The sequence below is a fragment of the Ranitomeya variabilis genome, chromosome 2 (assembly GCF_051348905.1).
Source record: "Ranitomeya variabilis isolate aRanVar5 chromosome 2, aRanVar5.hap1, whole genome shotgun sequence".
NCBI lineage: Eukaryota > Metazoa > Chordata > Amphibia > Anura > Dendrobatidae > Ranitomeya > Ranitomeya variabilis.
Window position 1 is genome coordinate 698,858,089 of NC_135233.1, and position 25,097 is coordinate 698,883,185.

Here is a 25,097-nt window from a genome sequence, read left to right on the forward strand (position 1 = left end):
CTTACGCTCACGCAGGCGCCAATCAATCTGAATGGCCAGAGACATTGATTCGTTCAAACCAGCAGGTGTGGGGAACCCCACCATAACATCCTTAAGGGCTTCAGAAAGACCCTTTCTGAAAATAGCTGCCAGGGCATCCTCATTCCATTTTCTAAGCACAGACCACTTTCTAAATTTCTGGCAGTAAATTTCTGCTGCTTCCTGACCCTGACACAGAGCCAGCAAGATTTTTTCTGCCTGATCCACAGAATTAGGTTCATCATAAAGCAGTCCAAGCACTTGAAAAAATGCATCTACATTGAGTAATGCAGGATTTCCTGGCTCAAGGGAGAATGCCCAGTCTTGCGGGTCTCCACGGGGCAGAGAAATAACAATCTTCACCTGCTGAATGGGGTCACCAGAGGAACGGGGTCTCAGAGCAAAAAACAATCTGCAATTATTTTTGAAATTCAAAAATTTAGATCTATCCCCAGAAAACAAATCAGGAATAGGAATTCTAGGCTCAGAAACCGGAGTCTGGACAACATAATCTTGGATACTCTGTACCCTTGCAGCGAGATGATCAACACGCGAGGACAAACCCTGAACCTCCATATCAGTACCCAAATACTAAACCACCCAAAGATTAAGGGGAAAAAAAAAAGACAAAACAAGCTACAAAAAAAAAAAAAAATTACTCAGAACTTTCTTTTCCCTCTTTAGAGATGTATTTAACACATTGTGGGCCAGCTGTACTGTTATGACCTGGTGGTAACGGAGCAGCACTGATATGACCTGGTGGGAACGAAGCAGCACTGATATGACCTGGTGGGTACGGAGCAGCACTGAAATGACCTGGTGGGTACGGAGCGGCACTGAAATGACCTGGTGGGTAAGGAGCAGCACTGATATGACCTGGTGGGTACGGAGCAGCACTGATATGACCTGGTGGGTAAAATAGATCATGAACAAGCTCTGAGGTGGTAGCTTTACTGACCGCAATCCCTAATCCTAACACAAACACTAGAAATAGCCGTGGGACGTTCCTGTCACTCCCTAGAAGCCTCTTCACAGCCTAAGAACTAACTACCCCTAAAGATGGAAATAGAAAACTATCTCGCCTCAGAGAAATTCCCCAAAGGAAAGATAGCCCCCCACATATATTGACTGTGAGTGGAGAGGGAAATGACAAACGCAGGGATGAAAACAGATTTTAGCAAAGGAGGCCAACTCTGACTAGATAGACAGAAATAGGAAAGGGAACTGTGCGGTCAGTATATAGAACCTAAAAATCCACGCAGAGATTAGAAAAATAACTCTGCTTCCCCAGAGCTTCCAGCTAGCCTGAATGTTTCATAATGACAAGCTGGACAAAAAGAGACATAGCTTTAAACTGAACAGTAAGTACAAGAACTAGCAAGAACTTATCTTATGCTGACATGGACAGGCCATCAGAGAAATCCAAGGAGAAGACTGAGTCTAACCTAGAAGAATATTGACAGCTGGCATGAATTACAGGCCAGCGCCCTGTTAAATACCAAGGCCAAGGGAGCCGATTAGTGAAGTCAGCTGCCAGGCCAAACTCCAGGAGCAGCAGTTCCACTCAAACCCACCAGAGGGAGCCCAAGGGCAGAACTCCCAAAGTATCATTCACAACCATAGGAGGGAGCCCAAGAACGGAATTCACAACAAAGGTGGCTACTATTGACTGGCCAGCTCAGTCCCCGGACCTCAATCCAATTGAAAATTTGTGGCACAAGGTATCATTAGAGATATCTAGAAAACAGCCAAGGACCAAGAGTGAGTTGATTGAGGCTCTGATACAGGCCTGGAACCACATCATCACTCGTGAACATCTGCAGAAGCTTGTTCACTCAATGCCACAGAGATGCAAGCTGGTGCTCAAGAGCAAACGCTGGCCAATAAAGTATTAGAAGCTTAAGATGCACTCAAAAGGCCCTTTTCAGGACTCTGAATTAAATAAAAAATAATAAATCTTAAAAAGTAAAATTTAAGTCTGTGTGAACTTGCATTGGAAGTTAATGAACTTAGAAACCTGTTCACGATTCTACACACTGTACTGGTGTAGGTATGGTTATGCTGCAAAAAAAATTATCAAAAATGCGCATACTATAACAATTTATACACTTGGGACATTCAAAAATGAGTGTGGCAAACAATGAGGGATTACAAAAACATATATGTTCCACCAGTTTCACTGTAGAGCTGCAGAAGTATGAAACATATAGTTTTCTTCAAGCCTATGCAGGACTTTTGAACACCACTGTAGTTGCAGGCGCTCAGTAGTTTTTTGTTTTTTTTAATTACGTTTTTTATTTTACAATTTTTATATTATTTAAGCATACTGATCCTGTGCTAGATAAACCACATACTGATTAATAAGTGTTTGCAATTGCAAGATGCAAATTGCCTCTTCTGAGAAAAAGAGGACTTGCAATTGCAAGAAAATTTAAATGAAAAAAATACTTTATTTTCACCAAATGTTTAAAATACACATTAATATAGACAAAAAGATTAAAAAGGTGCCTTAAACCGCAAAGCACAAAAAGGAGGACAGCTGAAGCAGTATACATCAATACACCGGCAACTATGCATGCGTGGCTACATATGTCCTGTCCTACAACTAGTGTACGTTTCCTTTTTTCTAGGTGTATAAAGCTTGCTCTTGTGCATGACATGGCTGAGTGTATTGTGGGGGACATAGCGCCCGCTGACAATATCTCTAAGGAGGAAAAACACAGGAAAGAAAAGGTAAGTGATTTTACAACCATCTCAACATGTGAATTAAATACAAATATATGCATACATTTCATTTCTAAGCAGGGGTTTGGAAGCCACTTAAATGTAATCTTCGTATGTGACTGAAGACAAATCGCCTCAAAGTGATTAGCCAAGTTGCATGTCTTTCCATGCTGTTTAAATTATTAAAAATAAATAAAAATATTAAAAATTGAGTCCTCGGTAGTTGATACATTTTAATAACTAACTGTAAAGTTGGTAACTTAGCAGCTTTCCAGATTACTCAGGTCTCATCAGACATAGAATAAGACTGGATTGAAAGAGTCACATATTTATACACAACAGGACACAGAATAGTGCAGTAATAAGACAAGTGACGTGAAGCAGAACCATCAATATGGGAAGGAAAGAAACAGCTGTCTCCCTAAATATTGGTGCTGTTAACATATAAGGAGTGTGAAAGTTTTATTGTCCTCTAACTGAGGTCTGGTCCAGAGTTATGATGCCCTTTACTGTAAAAATAAAGGAACTTCAGGATGTAGACTGTAACCACAAAGATGACTGAAAAGGAGCTAAAAACGAAAATAAAGGGGTTTTGGGAAATTAAAACCTTGTTGACCAGGGAACTTTTAGTTTTTAAAGGGAACCTATCACCCCGTTTTTTAAAGATTAGATAAAAATAGTGTGAAATAGGGGCAGAGCTGGGCTTTACATTAGTGCCTTTTTGGTGCCTTTACACCCCCGTTAGGCTGCCGAAATACCTTTGTGAAGTGGCCGTTTTGTCCTGTCACTCAAGTTGGTCAGGTCGGATGGGCGTGGTCACAGCGCTGTTTCTCCCCCAGATCAGGCTCATCATTACGTTGGTGGCGTAGTGGTGTGCGCATGTCCAAGGTCCCGAATCCTGCACAGGGGTGTGAAAATAGCAGCGATGTCCGTTATTCCATTGGTGGTCGGTGGGCGCGGCCATCTTGCTTTGGCCGCGCGTGCGCAGAAGCGGCGCTCTGCTGGCCGCGGCTTCAGGAAAATGGCCGCGGGCATCCGCGCGTGCGCAGATGGCTATCGCGGCGGCCATTTTCGTGAAGCCGAGATGCGAACTCTGCTTCACGAAAATGGCCGCCGCGATAGCCATCTGCGCACGCGCGGATGCCCGCAGCCATTTTCCTGAAGCCGCGGCCAGCAGAGCGCCGCTTCTGCGCACGCGCGGCCAAAGCAAGATGGCCGCGCCCACCGACCACCAATGGAATAACGGACATCGCTGCTATTTTCACACCCCTGTGCAGGATTCGGGACCTTGGACATGCGCACACCACTACGCCACCAACGTAATGATGAGCCTGATCTGGGGGAGAAACAGCGCTGTGACCACGCCCATCCGACCTGACCAACTTGAGTGACAGGACAAAACGGCCACTTCACAAAGGTATTTCGGCAGCCTAACGGGGGTGTAAAGGCACCAAAAAGGCACTAATGTAAAGCCCAGCTCTGCCCCTATTTCACACTATTTTTATCTAATCTTTAAAAAACGGGGTGATAGGTTCCCTTTAAGCAAACATAAAAGTATACCGTATTTTTTGGGCTATAAGACGCACCGGACTATAAGACACACCCAGGTTTTAGAGGTGGAAAATAGGGAAAAATATATTTGAAGCAAAAAATGTCGTAAAATATTTAATAGCATACTATTATATGTGGTGTTACTATATGTAATAGTATGTTATTATGTTGGAAGCTACGGGTAGAAGATGGCACTGCGGGGACCAGTGTGGTGGCTGTAAAGTACTATGCGAAGACGATGGAGGGTGAGTATAAGAATGGGGGCACAGGGCGTATATTTAAAGCACCACTCCAGCACTGAAAAATAACACTGGAGTGCTGCTTTAGGATCCCATGGGAGAACTATAACTCCCAGCATGTCCTGCAGATCCTATGGCATGCTGATAGTTATAATTCACCACAGGAGTGGCAGAGTGCGTTTTTATGTGCTGTAATCACTAACCTTTTAATTAATTATTTCTTGTACAGGCTGTGCTCAGTGCAGGTCCTGCAGCCAGCCATGAGCGCACAGTGGCCTCCCTCTTATGACCTCACCACAGATCATGAAAGGCGATGCTGCACTGTTTGAATTGAGGTGTCTGTAAGACCTGTTTTGATATCATGAAGAGGAAGGGCTTTGTGCTGTCATGTGATGCGCCAGCCCGCCCTCTTCATGACCTCAGCACAGGTCCTCTACAGAGTATTCAGCCTTGCACCAGTTGCATCAGCGCTGTCAAGTATGCGGCATTCCTCCCTCCTGTGGCCCCCTGCTCCTGCCCCTCCTCCACCGGACACAGATCTCCCCATCTGCTGCAGGAATCCAGCACTGGGGAAACCATGTGTGTCCGCTGTTTGAGTGAAGGAATATTGGTTTGCTGCTCCCCGCTCCTTGCTGACAGGTGGGCGGGGAAGCTGCTAATGAATATTCACTTCACTTTAAGTATCGGGACCATGTGGTTTCCCCAGCACCAGAATCCTGCAGTGGAGACATTTTCCTGCCTCCTGCAAGTGTGATCCCAGTGCGGTCCCACTCTGCCGCTGCCCCCTCCCCACATGCTACATTCCGACCATAAGAAGCACCCACACTTTCCTCACAAATTTGGAAGAAAGAAAAAAAATTTGTGCGTCTTATGGTCCGAAAAAATACGGTAACTGTAAATATATTTATTAAGGCCCTGTTGATGTGAAATTCTCACCAGATGTCGGACGCTAACAATCCATCTAATCCACTCAGGCAAAGAAATCAAGCCATAGATGTCTATAAGTTGTGTGAATTGGCACCCTTACAAATACGTGTTCAATACTTTTTTTTAACATACTTTTCTTTGTGTCGTCATTTTTCAACGTCCATAACATTTTTTATTTTTTGTTGATGGGGCTGAATGAGGGCTTGTTTTTTGTGCGATGAGCTAATGGTTTTGTGATGCGTTTTGTGTAAATATGATCCTTTGTTTATTATCACATATTTCTCGAGTCACCTTCCACGACAGCATCATCGGAGGATGTCTCACCGCCCTAGTGGGGGACAGGAAACAGAAAAGGTTAAATACCCTCCCCTTCCTGCAACCACCAGTGTTTTTCCTGTCTCCTATGAGGCATGAAGAGGTTTTCGATGGTGCTGCCGTGGCCGACGATCTGGAGCATCCCACGTTACCTTTCAATGCCGGGCAGCTGAGGTCGGGGGCTCTGCTCTCCTTCTCCGGTAGTTGCTCCCGTCTCCACGTGTGTGTGAGACTTGTGACCTTCCTGCCCCACCTGCACTCCCTCGAGGGGTAAACCAGGGCGGTGATGTACGGCCGGGGTCCTCCTGTAGCTCCCCGGCATCCTCCTCCTCCGTGCTGCTAATTCCTTGGAGCGTGCGCACCAGAAGTAACGTTGGCCCAAACTCCCGGTTCACTTTCGGTGCATTCCATGCTGGAACGCACACTGGCGCCGGCAGATGCCGGGTCTTTGGAATCAGCGGCCTCGTGGGGCGTACTCTTTGCGTCCCTCCCCCCTCAATAGACCTGGGGGTGAGGAGCACAGAATGACGCTGGGACTTCGGTTTTCTTTAAAATCCTGGTCGAGGATGCCGCCAGGTAAGACCATTCTCTATGTTCCCCTGTGACTGTGGACACACTGACATGGACGGCGACAAATCCTCCCTATCTGCATCTGCAGAACCCAGCGTTCCCCCGCCTACTGTAAGTAGTGGGTGATGGTCCCTGCTATCCAGGTGCTTGTAGCACATGGGTTACTTAGTATACCTTCTCTCTCTCTTGTTAAGGAGAAAAGGTCCTTGCCCTAAAGACAGATAAGACGAGCCGCAAGTGTGGTTTTTGCGCCTCCAGGCTCCCTTCCACACATAAGAAAAAGCTTTGCCAGCCGTGCACAGATGAGGTATTACGTACGGAGCAGCCCTCCCTCCTGGATAGCATCAAGACCCTCATAAAACAAAAGGTCCAAACCTCTATGGCTACCTTCTCCCAGGCCCCAGTACCACAACCCCCTCCTCCTAAAAAAGGAAGGTGGCTCCTGTGGAATCTGACTCAGACTCGGATGAAATCGGTACTTCGGATTCGGAGGATTTTTGGAAGAATGAGAGTTCCACTTCCACCCCTAAATCAGATAATAAGAAATATTACTTTTCTTCCGAAGATATGGAAGAGCTGATTAGTATGGTGAGGGGCACCATGGGGGTTGAGGAGGAAGTAAAACACTCTATACAAGACGAGATGTTTGGGGGGCTGAAACCCAGGGATCTGAAGGGGTTCCCTATACATGAGAATGTACAGAACCTTATCCTTCAGGAGTGGGGCTTCCCTGAGAAAGGTCTTAGTGTGCCCTCAGAGCTAAAAAAAAAAAAACGGGGATGGTTCCTTATGGGAAATCCCTAAGGTAGATGTGCAGATGTCTAGGGTAGCTAATCCCCTTTGAGGATTCTTCCCAGCTCAATGATCCTGTGGACCGAAAAATCGAGAGCTTGTTAAGAAAATCCTGGGACACCTCCACCAATCTGCTTAAAACGAACGTAGCCTCAACATGCGTCAGCAGATCTCTATTCCTCTGGCTACGCACATTGGAAGGTCACCTTACTCCAGGTACTTCTAGAGAGGAGACACTGGACTCCCTTCCCCTCCTACAGAAGGCAACGGGGTTCCTGGCTGAGTCTGTCCGGGTGGCGGTGAGAACTGCTGTCCTCTCCAATTTATCCATGAGATTACTATCGTCTGAAGTCTTGGGGGGAGGGGGCGACTTTACTTCCAAATCTAAACTGTGCTCTATTCCTTTTCAAAGCCATTATGTGTTCGGCTCAGTCCTGGCCAAGATCCTAGATAAGGCTACGGACAAGAAGAAATCCCTTCCTGAGCAGAAAAGTTAAAAGAAGCTTTTTTTTTCTGCAGTTTTTTTCAACATGGGGGAGTCCCGACATAGACCTGTTTGCCAATGGCCAAAATGCAAAAGTGAGGACATTCATTTCTCTCTGTCCCGCAAGCGATGCACGGGGAATAGACGCCTTCTCCCATCCTTGGAGCCTGGTGTACGCCTTCCCGCCAATACCAATGCTGGCGAGAACACTACAGAAGATTCGAATAGATCAAGTCACTATGATCTTAGTCGCTCCCATGTGGCCAGGGAGAAGCTGGTACAGCGCCTTGCTGGACATGGCTCAAGAGGGTCCTTTGCTCCTGTCTCAGAAGATCGACCTCCTTCACCAGGGTCCCCTTCTATATCCGTATCTAACCAAATTGAACCTTGCGACCTGGCTACTGAAGCCAAGATCTTAAAGACTAAAGGTCTCTCTGATAAAGTGATCCAAACTCTCCAGAAAAGTAGAAAGCCAGTAACTAATGCCATCTATGGCAAAGTCTGGAAGCGCTTCTCATCCTGGTGTTTCCCAAACACCCTCCTCTGTGGCCTCCCCGCTAACTCTCTTGTACCACTCCAGTCTGTCCTCAACTCTGCTGCCCGGCTAATCCACCTCTCTCCTCGCTACTCCCCTGCTTCTCCCCTCTGCAAATCCCTCCACTGGCTCCCAATTCCCCAATGAATCCAGTTCAAACTACTAACACTGATCTACAAAGCCATCCACAACCTGTCCCCTCCCTATATCTCTGAACTAATCTCCCACTACCTTCCCTCACGTTATCTTCGATCCTCCCAAGACCTCCTTCTCTCCTCCACACTTATTCGTTCCTCACACAACCGCCTCCAAGATTTCTCCCGAATATCCCCCATCCTCTGGAATTCCACTCCTCAACACGTCCGATTATCCACCACCCTCGGATCCTTCAGATGGAACCTGAAAACCCATCTCTTCAAGAAAGCCTACAGCCTGCAATAACCATTCTGCCGCTTCGCCATCACCAGAGCTGCCGCCTCACCCCCTGCCTTCTGCCTCTTCCCCATTACCCCATAGAATGTAAGTCCGCAAGGACAGGGTCCTCTCCCCTCTGTACCCGTCTCACTGTAAACTTGTTTACTGTAAACGATATCTATAACTCTGTATGTAACCCCTTTCTCATGTACAGCACCATGGAATTAATGGTGCTATATAAATGAATAATAATAATAATCCTTTTCGTCCCAATATAGCGCAGATTTTAGACTTTCTGCAAAAGGGATTGGAGCTAGGCCTTACACCCAGTACACTGAAAGTGCAGGTATCGGCTCTTTCTTTGATCAAGACCTAGCTGGGTTAAACGCTTCATGACCTCTGCAACTAGAATTCGTCCTAGGCTCCGTAGTCAGATCCCCCTTTGGGATTTGAATATAGTCTAATCCGAGATGCATTTGAACCTCTTTCATCCATGACCTTAAAAAAACCTGACCCTCAAAACCATCTTCTTAGTTGCGATTACTACCGCTAGACGCATAGGAGAATTACAAGCCCTATCGATACAGGAACCTTATCTAACTATCACTACAAACAGTATTGTCCTTAGATTAGATCCCTCCTTTGTACCTAAGGTAGTCTCAGACTTTCACAGAGGTCAGGATATTATGCTACCCTCATTCTGCCCAAATCCTTCCAACGCGCAGGAAGAAATCCTTCACAACCTTGATGTCCGCAGGGTGGTCCTATATTACCTCCAACAAACTGAAACTGAGGGAATGCATCTTCCGAGCAGATATGCAGAGCCGCTACCTGGCTGTCTGTCCACATGTTCACCAGACACTATAGACTAAATTTCAATAGGGATTTAACGTTTTGGCAGACGAGTTCTGCAAGCTGTGATCCCTCCCTAAAGAAATTAGTTGTTGGTATTACTCCGATGATGCTGTCGTGGAAGGTGAATTAGAAAATAGTAATTCGGTTTCTAGGAACCTTCCATGACAGCACTAATTTCCCTCCCTATCTGATATTCTTATTGGATGATTTCTGCACTTGAGTGGTAACAATACAGGTCCTTCTCAAAAAATTAGCATATAGTGTTAAATTTCATTATTTACCATAATGTAATGATTACAATTAAACTTTCATATATTATAGATTCATTATCCACCAACTGAAATTTGTCAGGTCTTTTATTGTTTTAATACTGATGATTTTGGCATACAACTCCTGATAACCCAAAAAACCTGTCTCAATAAATTAGCATATCAAGAAAAGGTTCTCTAAATGACCTATTACCCTAATCTTCTGAATCAACTAATTAACTCTAAACACATGCAAAAGATACCTGAGGCTTTTAAAAACTCCCTGCCTGGTTCATTACTCAAAACCCCCATCATGGGTAAGACTAGCGACCTGACAGATGTCAAGAAGGCCATCATTGACACCCTCAAGCAAGAGGGTAAGACCCAGAAAGAAATTTCTCAACAAATAGGCTGTTCCCAGAGTGCTGTATCAAGGCACCTCAATGGTAAGTCTGTTGGAAGGAAACAATGTGGCAGAAAACGCTGTACAACGAGAAGAGGTGACCGGACCCTGAGGAAGATTGTGGAGAAGGACCGATTCCAGACCTTGGGGAACCTGAGGAAGCAGTGGACTGAGTCTGGTGTGGAAACATCCAGAGCCACCGTGCACAGGCGTGTGCAGGAAATGGGCTACAGGTGCCGCATTCCCCAGGTAAAGCCACTTTTGAACCATAAACAGCGGCAGAAGCGCCTGACCTGGGCTACAGAGAAGCAGCACTGGACTGTTGCTAAGTGGTCCCAAGTACTTTTTTCTGATGAAAGCAAATTTTGCATGTCATTCGGAAATCAAGGTGCCAGAGTCTGGAGGAAGACTGGGGAGAAGGAAATGCCAAAATGCCTGAAGTCCAGTGTCAAGTACCCACAGTCAGTGATGGTGTGGGGTGCCATGTCAGCTGCTGGTGTTGGTCCACTGTGTTTCATCAAGGGCAGGGTCAATGCAGCTAGCTATCAGGAGATTTTGGAGCACTTCATGCTTCCATCGGCTGAAATGCTTTATGGAGATGAAGATTTCATTTTTCAGCACGACCTGGCACCTGCTCACAGTGCCAAAACCACTGGTAAATGGTTTACTGACCATGGTATTACTGTGCTCAATTGGCCTGCCAACTCTCCTGACCTGAACCCCATAGAGAATCTGTGGGATATTGTGAAGAGAAAGTTGAGAGACGCAAGACCCAACACTCTGGATGAGCTTAAGGCCGCTATTGAAGCATCCTGGGCCTCCATAACATCTCAGCAGTGTCACAGGCTGATTGCCTCCATGCCACGCCGCATTGAAGCAGTCATTTCTGCCAAAGGATTCCCGACCAAGTATTGAGTGCATAACTGAACATTATTATTTGATGTTTTTTTTGTTTGTTATTAAAAAACACTTTTATTTGATTGGACGGGTGAAATATGCTAATTTATTGAGACAGGTTTTTTGGGTTATCAGGAGTTGTATGCCAAAATCATCAGTATTAAAACAATAAAAGACCTGACAAATTTCAGTTGGTGGATAATGAATCTATAATATATGAAAGTTTAATTGTAATCATTACATTATGGTAAATAATGAAATTTAACACTATATGCTAATTTTTTGAGAAGGACCTGTACATGTTACGGTGTCCAGAAAAAACACTGGTGGTTGCAGGAAGGGGAGAGTATTTAACCTCTTCTGTTTCCTGTCGCCCATTTAGGGTGGGGAGACATTATCCGATGATGCTATCGTGGAAGGTTCCTAGGAACGAATTACTGGTAAGACATTTTACAGCATTCGCTAATTGAGTTAATTCAAAATTTTAATACATCATACGGATGTGGTGACACCAATTTTTTTCTTATTTCTTATTTTAATTTAGAAAAGGGAGGTGATTTAAACCTTTTAACTTTTTTTTATACATATATATTTTTTACATTAATTTTTTTTTTTAGTGCCCATGGAGGAGTCAACCTGCGATCATTTCATCGCTTATACAAAGTACTAAAATACCAAAGCTCAGCTTCATAGGATTTCTGTAGCAGATCCCCCTACTGTCATAGTAACCCATTGGTCCCTGCGATCTGGGAGCCAGAGCGCACGGCCATCAGCACGTATTAAAATTAAATGCCCTTGTCAGAGATCGATTAGATAGCAAAGATGATCGGAATGCTGTGCCAGCTGTGGTTGTTAGAGGCAGATGCCAGTTATATAATATAGCTGATCTCTGCTGTGTGTGGAGGGATCTCCGCTTCGGAGCCCCCAACACATCTGAGGACCGCTTTCCAGGATGTGAATACAACATCCTTTTGTGAGAAGGAGTTAGAGCTTTTCCACTACTAGGACAACCCCTTCTTAAACTAAATGTTCGGCCCTGATAAAATAATAAAACCTATACTCGCCTCCCGTGCCAACTCAGTTCCAGTGATGTCGGCACTCGCGTTTCCAGGGCTGTGATGCGGTAGAATAACACATGATGCCCGGCACCCAATCAGCGCTGGCATCACTGTCTCCACCTTCTGACAAACTGAATATGAAGAGGGTGTCCAGTCTAGGAATTCCAAGTAGTAGACAACCCCTTTAATGATATGCTTAATGAAAAATATAGCAGTTTTTAAAACCCTGATTTATTCAGTAATGGGGTAGTAGTGCCACATGCAGAAAAACACGCACTCACACGCCTTAACATGTTATCAGTGAGATTATTAACCCCTTTCTGCCATTGGACGTACTATTCCGTCCATGTGGGGTGGGCCCTACTTCCCAAGGACGGAATAGTACGTCCAGTACGATCGGCCGCGCTCACGGGGGGAGCGCAGCCGATCGCGGCCGGGTGTCAGCTGACTATCGCAGCTGACAATCCGGCATTATGTGCCAGGAGCGGTCACGGACCGCCCCCGGCACATTAACCCCCGGCACACCGCGATCAAACATGATCACGGTGTGCCGGCGGTACAGGGAAGCATCGCGCAGGGAGGGGGCTCCCTGCAGGCTTCCCTAAGACCCCCGCAGCAACGCGATGTGATCGCGTTGCTCCGAGGGTCTCCTACCTCCTTCTTCGCTGCAGGTCCCGGATCCAAGATGGCCGCGGCATCCGGGTCCTGCAGGGAGGGAGGTGGCTTACCGAGTGCCTGCTCAGTACAGGCGCTGGTAAGCCTGCTTTGCTCTGTCAGATAGGTGATCTGACAGAGTGCTATGCAAACTGTCAGATCACCGATCTGTGATGTCCCCCCCTGGGACAAAGTAAAAAAGTAAAAAAAAAAAAAAATGTCCACATGTGTAAAAAAAAAATTAAAAAAAAAATTCCTAAATAAATTAAAAAAAAAATTATTCCCATAAATACATTTCTTTATCTAAATAAAAAAAAAAAAAATCAAACAATAAAAGTACACATATTTAGTATCGCCGCGTCCTTAACGACCCCACCTATAAAACTATATCACTAGTTAACCCCTTCAGTGAACACCGTAAAAAAAAAAAAAAAAAAAAACCGAGGCAAAAAACAACGCTTTATTCTCATACCGCCAAACAAAAAGTGGAATAACACGCAATCAAAAAGACGGATATAAATAACCATGGTACCGCTGAAAACGTCATCTTGTCCCGCAAAAAACGAGCCACCATACACCATCATCAGCGAAAAAATAAAAAAGTTATAGTCCTCAGAATAAAGCGATGCCAAAATATTTTTTCTATAAAATAGCTTTTATCGTATAAAAGCACCAAAACATAAAAAAATGATTTAAATGAGGTATCGCTGTAATCGTACTGACCTGAAGAATAAAACTGCCTTATCAATTTTACCAAACGCGGAACGGTATAAACGCCTCCCCCAAAAGAAATTAATGAATAGCTGGTTTTTGGTCATTCTGCCTCACAAAAATCGGAATAAAAAGCGATCAAAAAATCTCCCGTGCCCGAACATGTTACCAATAAAAACGTCAACTCGTCCCGCAAAAAACAAGACCTCACATGACTCTGTGGACTCAAATATGGAAAAATTATAGCTCTCAAAATGTGGTAATGCAAAAAATATTTTTTGCAATAAAAAGTGTCTTTCAGTGTGTGACGGCTGCCAATCATAAAAATCCGCTAAAAAACCCGCTATAAAAGTAAATCAATCCCCCCTTCATCACCCGCTTAGGGAAAAATTAAAAAAAATTAAAAAATGTATTTATTTCTATTTTCCCGTTAGGGTTAGGGCTAGAATTAGGGTTAGGGCTAGGGTTAAGGCTACATTTAGGGTTGGGGCTAAAGTTAGGGTTAGGGTTTGGATTACATTTACGGTTGGGAATAGGGTTGGGATTAGGGTTAGGGGTGTGTGGGTTAGAGGTGTGGTTAGGGTTACCGTTGGGATTAGGGTTAGGGGTGTGTTTGGATTAGGGTTTCAGTTATAATTGGGGGGTTTCCACTGTTTAGGCACATCAGGGGCTCTCCAAACGCGACATGGCGTCCGATTTCAATTCCAGCCAATTCTGCGTTGAAAAAGTAAAACAGTGCTCCTTCCCTTCCAAGCTCTCCCGTGCGCCCAAATAGGGGTTTACCCCAACATATGGGATATCAGCGTACTCGGAACACATTGGAGAACAACTTTTGGGGTCCAATTTCTCCTGTTACCCTTGGGAAAATACAAAACTGGGGGCTAAAAAATAATTTTGGGTGGAAATTTTTTTTTTTATTATTTTCACGGCTCTGCGTTATAAACTGTAGTGAAACACTTGGGGGTTCAAAGTTCTCACAACACAACTAGATAAGTTCCTTGGGCGGTCTAGTTTCCAATATTGGGTCACTTGTGGGGGGTTTCTACTGTTTAGGTACATTAGGGGCTCTGCAAACGCAATGTGACGCCTGCAGACCAATCCATCTAAGTCTGCATTGCAAATGATGCTCCTTCCCTTCCGAGCTCTGCCATGCGCTCAAACGGTGGTTCCCCCCCAGATATCAGGTATCAGCGTACTCAGGACAAATTGGACAACAATATATAGGGTCCAATTTCTCCTGTTACCCTTGGAAAAATACAAAACTGGGGGCTAAAAAATAATTTTTGTGGAAAAAAAAATATTTTTTATTTGCACGGCTCTGCGTTATAAACTGTAGTGAAACACTTGGGGGTTCAAAGCTCTCACAACACATCTAGATGAGTTCCTTAGGGGGTCTACTTTCCAAAATGGTGTCACTTGTGGTTTTTTTTTAATGTTTAGGTACATTAGGGGCTCTGCAAACGCAATGTGACGCCTGCAAGACCATTCCATCTAAGTCTGCATTCCAAATGGCGCTCCATCCCTTCCGAGCCCTCCCATGCGCCCAAACAGTGGTTCCCCCCCCACATATGGGGTATCAGCGTACTCAGGACAAATTGGACAACAACTTTTGGGGTCCAATTTCTCCTGTTACCCTCGGGAAAATACAAAACTGGGGGCTAAAAAATAATTTTTGTGGGAAAAAATTTTTGTTTTATTTTTACGGCTCTGGATTATAAACTTCTGTGAAGCACTTGGTGGGTCAAAGTGCTCACCACACATCTAGATAAGTTCCTTAGGGGGTCTACTTTCCAAAATGGTGTCACTTGTGGGGGGTTTCAATGTTTAGGCACATCAGTGGCTCTCCAAACGCAACATGGTGTCCCATCTCAATTCCTGTCAATTTTGCAGTGAAAAGTCAAACGGCACTCCTTCCCTTCCGAGCTCTCCCATGCGCCCAAACAGTGGTTTACCCCCACATATGGGGTATCAGCGTACTCAGGACAAATTGTACAACAACTTTTGGGGTCCAATTTCTTCTCTTACCCTTGGGAAAATAAAAAATTGGTGGCGAAAAGATCATTTTTGTGAAAAAATATCATTTTTTATTTTTACGGTTCTGCATTCTAAACTTCTGTGAAGCACTTGGTGGGTCAAAGTGCTCACCACACCTCTAGATAAGTTCCTTAGGGGGTCTACTTTCCAAAATGGTGTCACTTGTGGGGGGTTTCAATGTTTAGGCACATCAGTGGCTCTCCAAACGCAACATGGCGTCCCATCTCAATTCCAGTCAATTTTGCATTGAAAAGTCAAATGGCGCTCCTTCGCTTCCGAGCTCTGTCATGCGCCCAAACAGTGGTTTACCCCCACATATGGGGTATCGGCGTACTCAGGACAAATTGTACAACATCTTTTGGGGTCCATTTTCTCCTGTTACCCTTGGTAAAATAAAACAAATTGGAGCTGAAGTAAATTTTGTGTGAAAAAAAGTTAAATGTTCATTTTTATTTAAACATTCCAAAAATTCCTGTGAAACACCTGAAGGGTTAATAAACTTTTTGAATGTGGTTTTGAGTACCTTGAGGGGTGCAGTTTTTAGAATGGTGTCACACTTGGGTATTTTCTATCATATAGACCAGTGTTCCCCAACTCCAGTCCTCAAGGCCCACCAACAGATCATGTTTTCAGGATTTCCTTTGTATTGCACAGGTGATGCAATTATCACCTGGGCAAGACTAAGGAAATCCTGAAAACATGACCTGTTGGTGGGCCTTGAGGACTGGAGTTGGGGACCCCTGATATAGACCCCTCAAGATGACTTCAAATGAGATGTGGTCCCTAAAAAAAAATGGTGTTGTAAAAATGAGAAATTGCTGGACAACTTTTAACCCTTATAACTCCCTAACAAAAAAAAATGTTGGTTCCAAAATGGTGCTGATGTAAAGTAGACATGTGGGAAATGTTACTTATTAAGTATTTTGTGTGACATATCACTGTGATTTAATTGCATAAAAATTCAAAGTTGGAAAATTGCGAAATTTTCAAAATTTTCGCCAAATTTCCATTTTTTTCACAAATAAACGCAGGTAATATCAAATAAATTTTACCACTATCATGAAGTACAATATGTCACGAGTAAACAATGTCAGAATCACCAGGATCCGTTGAAGCGTTCCAGAGTTATAACCTCATAAAGGGACAGTGGTCAGAATTGTAAAAATTGGCCCGGTCATTAACGTGCAAACCACCCTTGGGGGTGAAGGGGTTAATGGCTGTCTGAGGAATTTTCTGCTATGCTGAATGCATTTGGGCACACAAATCATGATGTGCTGCTAGTAGCTACCTTTGCGATTGCCGACCAATGATGTACCAGATATGTTAGATAACAAACAAGATGCTGCAGGCCATGGTAGCATGTTTAGGCCACTCGGGCTGCTCACAGTAGCAACATGCAGTTTGATGCAGTATTGAAAGACAACTCCTACATCTTGGAGAAATGGCCGGACCACTGGTTCCAACATCAATCCATTCTTGGACATCACATACCAAGCCAAAGGCTATGTTCACACATTGCGTTTTTGTCACTTGTGCATGCTGATAAAGTTTAGTGCCCCACCCCCCAAAAAAACATGATGCCACTTCCTTAGATTTTTGCACTAAAAACGCAGCAAAACCTGATACCTGCGTTTTTGCACTTGTTGCTTTCTATAGGTGAAAAAGCACTGAAAATAGTGACATGCTGCAGTTTTCAAAAGCGCCGCAGTTTTCCAATTCAATCAGGAAGAAAAACAATGTGTGTGCATGAGATTTCTGAAATGTCATAGCTTTTGTTGGTACTGTAAAACGCAGCTTAAAATTTGCATTAAAAAACGCACCAAAAACATGACGTGTGAAATAGCCTAAGGTGTTAAACACGTTCTACACAAACCATCAGAAGGTTTATGCATGACATTTATCTTATGCTACTGATCACAATGGCTATCGTGAAACCAAGCAAGACTGCAATGGAGGTCTATCCTCTCCAGTGATCAGTTCAACTTTTGACGCAATGATAGCCGTAGATTGGTCTGGAGACCACGTGGGCATCACAATGAATAGACCTTCACAAGGGAACGTCACACTAATTCTATTCCCAAGATTATGGCTTAGGGTGTTATAATGGATGGTTGTCCCCACTAGTCTTTCTAGGTACACTAACTGCTTGTTATTACATTGATTTGATCGTGGTATGGCCATGCATTTCATTTTATTTTATATATTTAATTTTAATTTTTACTTTGCTTTAGTCCCTTTAGGAAACTTGAACTTAGAATAAATATATAGTGTAATCACGGTTCTCCCACAAAGTTCAGCCTACACTGAGCTTCACAGGAGGATTTAGATGGCATTCACGGAGGCATGCTGCTGCCATTGTAACCCATCAATTCTCCCAAGATTGACAGCAGCATTTAAACAGCGGCTGGAGCAATCTTCAGTAGCTGCAGTTAGACAGATACTAGTGATGAGTGAACGTGCTCGGGGGTTATCAGAGTGTCTTCGGTGTGCTCGAATAAAATGTTCGCATCCCTGCGGCTGCGAGCTGCGGATCTCGTGGCTGTTAGAGAGCCGCAACACATACAGGGATTGCCTGAAATAGAGACGGCCTTGAGGTTAAACCTCCAGTATACCAAATACAAACCGGCAATGAGGTTAAAATCAAACTCTTTTATATATAATCTAGATGGTGGCCCGATTCTAACGCATCGGGTATTCTAGAATATGTATAGTAGTATATAGCACAGGCCACGTAGTATATAGCACAGGCCACGTAGTATATAGCACAGCCACGTAGTATATTGCCCAGCCATGCAGTATATTGCACAGCCACCTAGTATATTGCACAGCCACCTAGTATATAGCACAGGCCACGTAGTATATAGCACAGACGTATATAACACAGCCACGTAGTATATAACACAGGCCACGCAGTATATTGCACAGCCACGCAGTATATTGCACAGCCACGCAGTATATTGCACAGCCACGCAGTATATTGCACAGCCACGCAGTATATTGCACAGCCACGCAGTATATTGCACAGCCACGCAGTATATATTGCACAGCCACGTAGTATATTGCACAGGCCACATAGTATATAGCACAGAGACATAGTATATAACACAGGCCACGCAGTATATAACACTGGCCATGTAGTATATAACACAGCCCACGCAGTATATAGCACAGCCCACGCAGTATATAGCAATGTGGGCACCATATCCCTGTTAAAAAAAAGAATTAAAATAAAAAATAGTATAATATACACTCACCTTCCGTCGGCCCCCGGAACCAGGCCAAGCGTTTAGCGATGCTCCTCGCGACTCTCCGGTCCCAAGAATGCATTGCGGCAATACCACGTGATGATGTAGCTGTCTCACGAGACCGCTACGTCATCTCCGGTCATTGCCGAAATGCATTCATGGGACCAGAGCGTCACGAGGAGCGGGAAAGGCGCCGGAAGGTGAGAATATAATGTTTTTTTTATTTTTTTTAACATATGTTTTTACTATTGATGCTGCATAGGCAGCATCAATAGTAAAAGTTGATCACACAGGGTTAATAGCAGCGTTAATGTACTGCGTTACACCGCGTTATGCCACGGTGTAACGTAGTCCGTTTAACGGACTCCTAAAACCCTAGGTGGGCGCTGACTGGAGGGGGCACTGACTGGAGGGGAGTAGGGAGGGGCCAATTCGTGGCCGGACTGTGCCTGTCGCTGATTGGTCGCGCCCAGCTGGCCACGACCAATCAGCGACCTGGGATTTCTGCGACAGACAAACGGAAGTACCCCTTAGGCAATTATATATATAGATATCATAAGCAAACAAAACATTTTTTAACTCTTAAATCCACTTGCTACAACGTCTTGAGCATTTCTCACCCTCTTACATCTGCACACAGGTATGATACATGGTGATTTGTAATAGAACATAGGGTAATTTCCTTTTTCTTCTTTCTTCCTTTTAGGATGCCATGAATTATTTGTCTAATATGTTACCAGATGATATGAAAAAGGAGGTGTATGAACTGTGGGAAGTAAGTGTGAAACACTCCCTTTTTTTTTTTAACACATTATTTACATTATCATAAATGGAACGTCCTTATACTATTCGTCATAATATATCTGAGAATCTCTAACAGGAAAACCTAAATGAAAAGCAGCCAATTCACTTTGTTTAGGAAAAGCTGTTACTGAAGAAAAGCTAAACGTTGAAAACCTATAAAAAGTGTACGGATAAAATTGGGATGTGGGTAATGCCAAAGTACGCGTCTCCACTCCCATAGGCCTGGAGCTCATAGTCATTACTTTAATGAGCGGTATCACTGACCGCTCAGCACAGGAAGGAAGACAGGAAGAGAGATGCAGTGCCTGATATGCAGCGCCAGGAGGGTGAGTAGAACTGGGGAAGGGTGAGCCATGCCATATTCACCTGTCCCCGTTCCACTGCCGTGCTGTGTATTCCGGGTCCTCTGGCTGTGATGTTCAGGTCAGAGGGCGCGATGACAGCCAGCTCTGCACAGATGCACTGCTGATCCTGCATGATTACAGCTGCTAATCACGATATACCGAGCAGTTACTGAAGCTGTGCCGGCTCTCCTTTATTGTTGGAGAGGAGAATTGGTGTGCACACAGTATTAGAGGCGAGGTGCGGGTCAAAGTTGGTGATGAGCCCCTGGGACATCTAGTAAGGTAAATACAACGCACACTTGTGTGATGAATGCAGTTTTTTAATTTAAAAATTCAAGTGCAGGTAGACATAAACTCAAAGCAAGCATAAAGTGCAAATTATAGATGCGACATAACGTTTCAACCCAGGTCTTGTTCACAAAGTCGCTCTGGAGGGGAAGAGATTAACATACTGTTAGAGAACACATATAGATATTGTATATATTGTAAATGTGTATATTAAATAGACCCAAATAGGTGTTTATGGAGCATGTATAGGTATAGCAGCAAACAGCGTACTGTGCATGTCACAAAACGTGGAGATTCTCAGATAAGCGTTTGTATTTTTTCTTCATAAAACAACGATTAAGGTAACTGACATTAAAAATTTAGTATTGTGGGCAAATGGTGTGATGCCTGTAGCCATACCCTTTTGTCCTGGTGCCATGTGTACAATGGTGCCATTGTGTAGGGCGTATGTTGGAAGATGTGCGTCATCATGGGGGTAGAATGAGGGCAACGCCGGCATCACGTAGTACGAGAGTGCTGATCATAAGGGCCGGAATCATGTTTGGAGAGTGCGCGTCATGGAGGGTGACGTCGATGTCATGTGATGCCGTGTCGTGCACCACATGACCTGTTGTCATGGGAACATGTGATGCTGCAGAGTGCATCCTGAAGGCCCTATGTTATGTTAAGGGGCAGCACCTAGCATGGTTTAAAGGACTGAAGTGCAGTTATGGTGTGCTTGTGTGTGTGTAGGGGAGGAGAAGGAATAAATAGAGAATAATGACCAGAAGGAGATGGTAATAGAGGTATTAGTTAAAGGGTGTGAACACAAGGATATATTGTGCGGGGAAAAGGGTTGCGTTGTGGGGGCAGTAGTGTTAGTTGGTAGAAGGGATGGCGGAGTCACTATATAGAGAGAGGGGGAAAGGCTTGGGTGTAAAAGGCCAGAAACTTACCCTGCTGGAGGCACAATGGGGTAAGGGGTTCCTGTGGCAAACGATTTAACCCCTTAATGACCGCCAATACGTCTTTTAACTGACCTGAGATATGAGAGAATAGCCTCCCCATACAGGTGACAATCCAGCAGCTGTCTGCTGTACACTATAGCTGACAACTTGCTGCATCAGGCACGATCAGTGTTTGCACCGTCCAAATCTGTTTAACCCCTTAGATGCTGCTGTCAATAGTGACTACATCATTATAAATGGTTAACAGAGTGTGGGGGCTTCCCCTTTATCCCAATTGGCACCATGAGATCATCATTTTGTGGTCCTAATGTTTGCCATGGCAATTCATGACCAAATAGCGGCCTTAGGGTACCGTCACACATTGAAATTTCCATCGCTACGACGTTACGATTCGTGACGTTCTAGCGATATCGTTACGATATCGCTGTGTCTGACACGCTACTGCGATCAGACACCCTGCTGAGAATCGTACGTCGTAGCAGATCGTTTGGAACTTTCTTTCGTCGCTTGATCACCCGCTGACATCGCTGGATCGTTGTGTGTGACAGCGATCCAGCGATGTCTTCGCTTGTAACCGGGGTAAACATCGGGTAACTAAGCGCAGGGCCGCGCTTAGTAACCCGATGTTTACCCTGGTTACAAGCGTAAACGTAAAAAAACAAACCGTACATACTCACCCGTCGGTGTCCTTCAGGTCCCTTGCCGTCTGCTTCCTGCTCTGAGTGCCGGCCGGAAAGTGAGAGCAGAGCGCAGCGGTGCTGCGATCTGCTCTCACTGTACGGCTGCACTCAGAGCAGGAAGCAGACGGCAAGGGACCTGAAGGACACCGACGGGTGAGTATGTACTGTTTGTTTTTTTACGTTTACGCTGGTAACCAGGGTAAACATCGGGTTACTAAGCGCGGCCCTGCGCTTAGTAACCCGATGTTTACCCTGGTTACCCGGGGACTTCGGCATCGCTCCAGCGCCGTGATTGCAACGTGTGACCGCAGTCTACGACGCTGGAGCGATGATTATACGACGCTGCGACGTCACGAATCGTGCCGTCGCAGCGATTAAAATTTCAATGTGTGACGGTACCCTTAGAGTCTGACGGCTGTAGTAATCTGTTCAGAAGTTAGAGATATTTAGGTGGTAAAAATACACATTTTTATTTCTGTCATGCCACTTTGCATTAATTCCTGCAAAGCACCGGAAGCGTTAATAATCTACCTGACTGCAGTTTTCAATATGTCAGGGGGTTCTGTTTTTAAAATGGTTTAACTTTTGGGGGTTTCCCAATATATGGGACCCCTAAGGGCACTTCAAACCTGGATAGGTCCCTAAAAAAGTAAATTTTGTAAATTTCTTTGAAAAAAATGAAAAATTACCGCTATTTTTTTAAACCTCCTAAAATGTTAACAAAATAAAATAACATTTTACAAATGGCGCTGATGTAAAGCAGACATGTGTGAAATGTTATTTATTAATGTTTTTCTGTGGTATGACTATCTGGATTAAAGGGATAATCATTCAAAGTTTGAAAATTGCTAATTTTTTAAAATTTTTCTCAAATTTCTGATATTTTTTTATAAATAAACACAAAACATATTGACCTACATTTATCATTATCATAAAGTATAATGTGTCATGAAAAAACAATCTCAAAATCACTGGGATTTGTTGAAGCGTTCCAGAGTTATTACCACATATAGTGACACTGGTCAGATTTAAAAAATTTGGCTCCGTCACTAAGGGGTTAACGGTTCTTTATGGGAGACAAAGATAATTGGTTAATAAAATTTTAGTCCAATTCTCTATTAAGGCCCAAAGGGGCCAGGGTCTTGAGTTTCTGGGCAAGAAGCCCTCCATTTTTTTGAGTAATTTAATGTGGTTGCCCCCATGTTGTGGTCTGGGGACTTGTTCCAGGACCTGGAAACTTAACTGTGATACTACCAGGGGTGTAACTACAACAGGTGCAGGGGTTGCATTCGCACCCGGGCCCTGGAGCCTAGGGGGCCCTAAAAGTCCATTTGGCCTATAGAAAAAGACTATCGCTATTAAAGATTTAAAATATTTGGAGGCCCCATTGGAGCTTTCGCATCGGGCCCATGAGTTTCAAATTACACCAGTGGATACTACTGCGTGTCTAGCTTTGACAAAATGGAAAGGAAGTGGTAATCAGGTCTTGCCACAGAGGATGGTGTATTTGTGGCTGGCTATACAGTCCCTGACATGTTGTGGTGTTTCACCAACATAGAGAAACCCGCAGGAGCACTTGATGATATAAATTACAAAGTTACACTCACATGCAAAGTATCCCTTAATTGGGGAATTGGTCTAGGATCTCACTAGATTTTATGACATTAGAGCAAGCCGCACATCTGAGACGGGAATGTACCCATTTTCTTACTATCTAAAAATTGTGGGGTGGGCAATAGTTTAGTGCTGTCTACTTCTGCTCTGACTAAACTGTCGTCAATGCTTCGGGGTCTCCTGATGAATATGAGGGCTGTTGATTTTCAATGGAAGGGTAGCACGATGTAGGAGGAGCTCATGTTTATGAAACATCCTATGAATTTTGGGCATGAGGGAGTGATGTGTGTGAACAAAGGGTAGACGTGCAGGTTTATTGTCCTGGGTGTGCGTTTGTGGTGTGGACAAAAGCAGGAGTCCTGCTTTTTTCTTGTTCATGTAGCTTGGGAGGATAGTGTCCATCTCTGAAATTAACGGACATTGCATGTAATCTGGTGGGAAGCAAAGGTTTTTGTCAGATACTATCCTTGAAACCTTTTGGAACCAATCAGGGCAAGCTGTTCTTAGTGGACCTGGGTAGACAACTGGTGAAGTCTAATATAATACTACATTTCCTGAGCTTGGAATATACAGGTGCGTCTCACAAAATTAGAATATCATCAAAAAGGTAATTTATTTCAGTTCCTCAATACAAAAAGTGAAACTCATATTATATAGTGTAATTTACAGAGTTATGTATTTCAAGTGTTTATTTCTGTTAATGTTGATGATTATGGCTTTCAGCCAATGAAAAACCCAAAGTCATTATCTCAGTAAACTAGAATACTTTATAACACCAGCTTGAAAAAATGATTTTAAAATCCGAAATGTTGGCCTACTGAAATGTATGTTCAGTAAATGCACTCAATACTTGGTCGGGGCTCCTTTTGCATCAATTACTGCATCATTGCGGCATGGCATGGAGGCAACCAGCCTGTGGCACTGCTGAGGTGTTATGGGAGCCCAGGTTGCTTTGATAGCAGCATTCAGCTTGTCTGCATTGTGGGGTCTGGTGTCTCATCTTCCTCTATACAATACCCCATAGATTCCCTATGGGGTTAAGGTCAGATGAGTTTGCAGGCCAATCAAGCACAGTGATACTCTTGTTTTTAAACCAGGTATTGGTACTTTGGCAGTGTGGACAGGTGCCAAGTCCTACTGGAGAATTAAATTTCCAGCTACAAAAAGCTTGTTGGCAGAGGGGATCATGAAGTGCTCTAAAATTTCCTGGTAGAAGGCTGCGCTGACTTTGGTCTTGATAAAACACAGTGGGCCTACACCAGCAGATGACATGGCTCCCAAACTATCACTGATTGTAGAAACAAATCATGATGGGACAACGGATTGGCTGCCTTCAAACTGTTCCACTGCTTGTTCTCCCTATTAAAGAGAATACAGTAATAGTTGAACTGCAGTGCCCGGCTGCATGCACTACACAGTATGCAGAGTTGTGCTGTTCAGCTCAGTTCAGTGTTTACACTATGTTCCAAATTATTATGCAAATTACATTTTTATCGGATTTTCCTAAATGGTTGGTGCAAATGACAGTCAGTCTAATAAAAGTCATCACCCGTTAGTGTATACATCGAATTTTATTGAAGAAACCTCCCAATGATAACCGTATAATCTCCAAAATGAATAAAAACTGAAAATGCACTGTTCCAAATTAATAGGCACAGTAGAGTTTCTAAACATTTGATATGTTTTAAAGAACTGAAAATGCTCATTTGTGGAATTTGCAGCATTCGGTCACATTCACTGAACAAA

At 44.0% G+C, this 25,097-nt stretch overlaps 1 protein-coding gene across 1 annotated transcript in view; it reads left to right on the forward strand.

The window, feature by feature from the left end:
- HDDC2 (HD domain containing 2) overlaps positions 1 to 25,097 on the forward strand; it is a 76,661-nt gene that overhangs the window by 41,190 nt on the left and 10,374 nt on the right. Inside the window, exons 3-4 of the mRNA XM_077289438.1 lie at positions 2,649 to 2,751; positions 19,381 to 19,449. Of these exons, the coding sequence (XP_077145553.1) occupies positions 2,649 to 2,751; positions 19,381 to 19,449 (172 nt within the window). The remainder of the gene's footprint in view (positions 1 to 2,648; positions 2,752 to 19,380; positions 19,450 to 25,097) is intronic.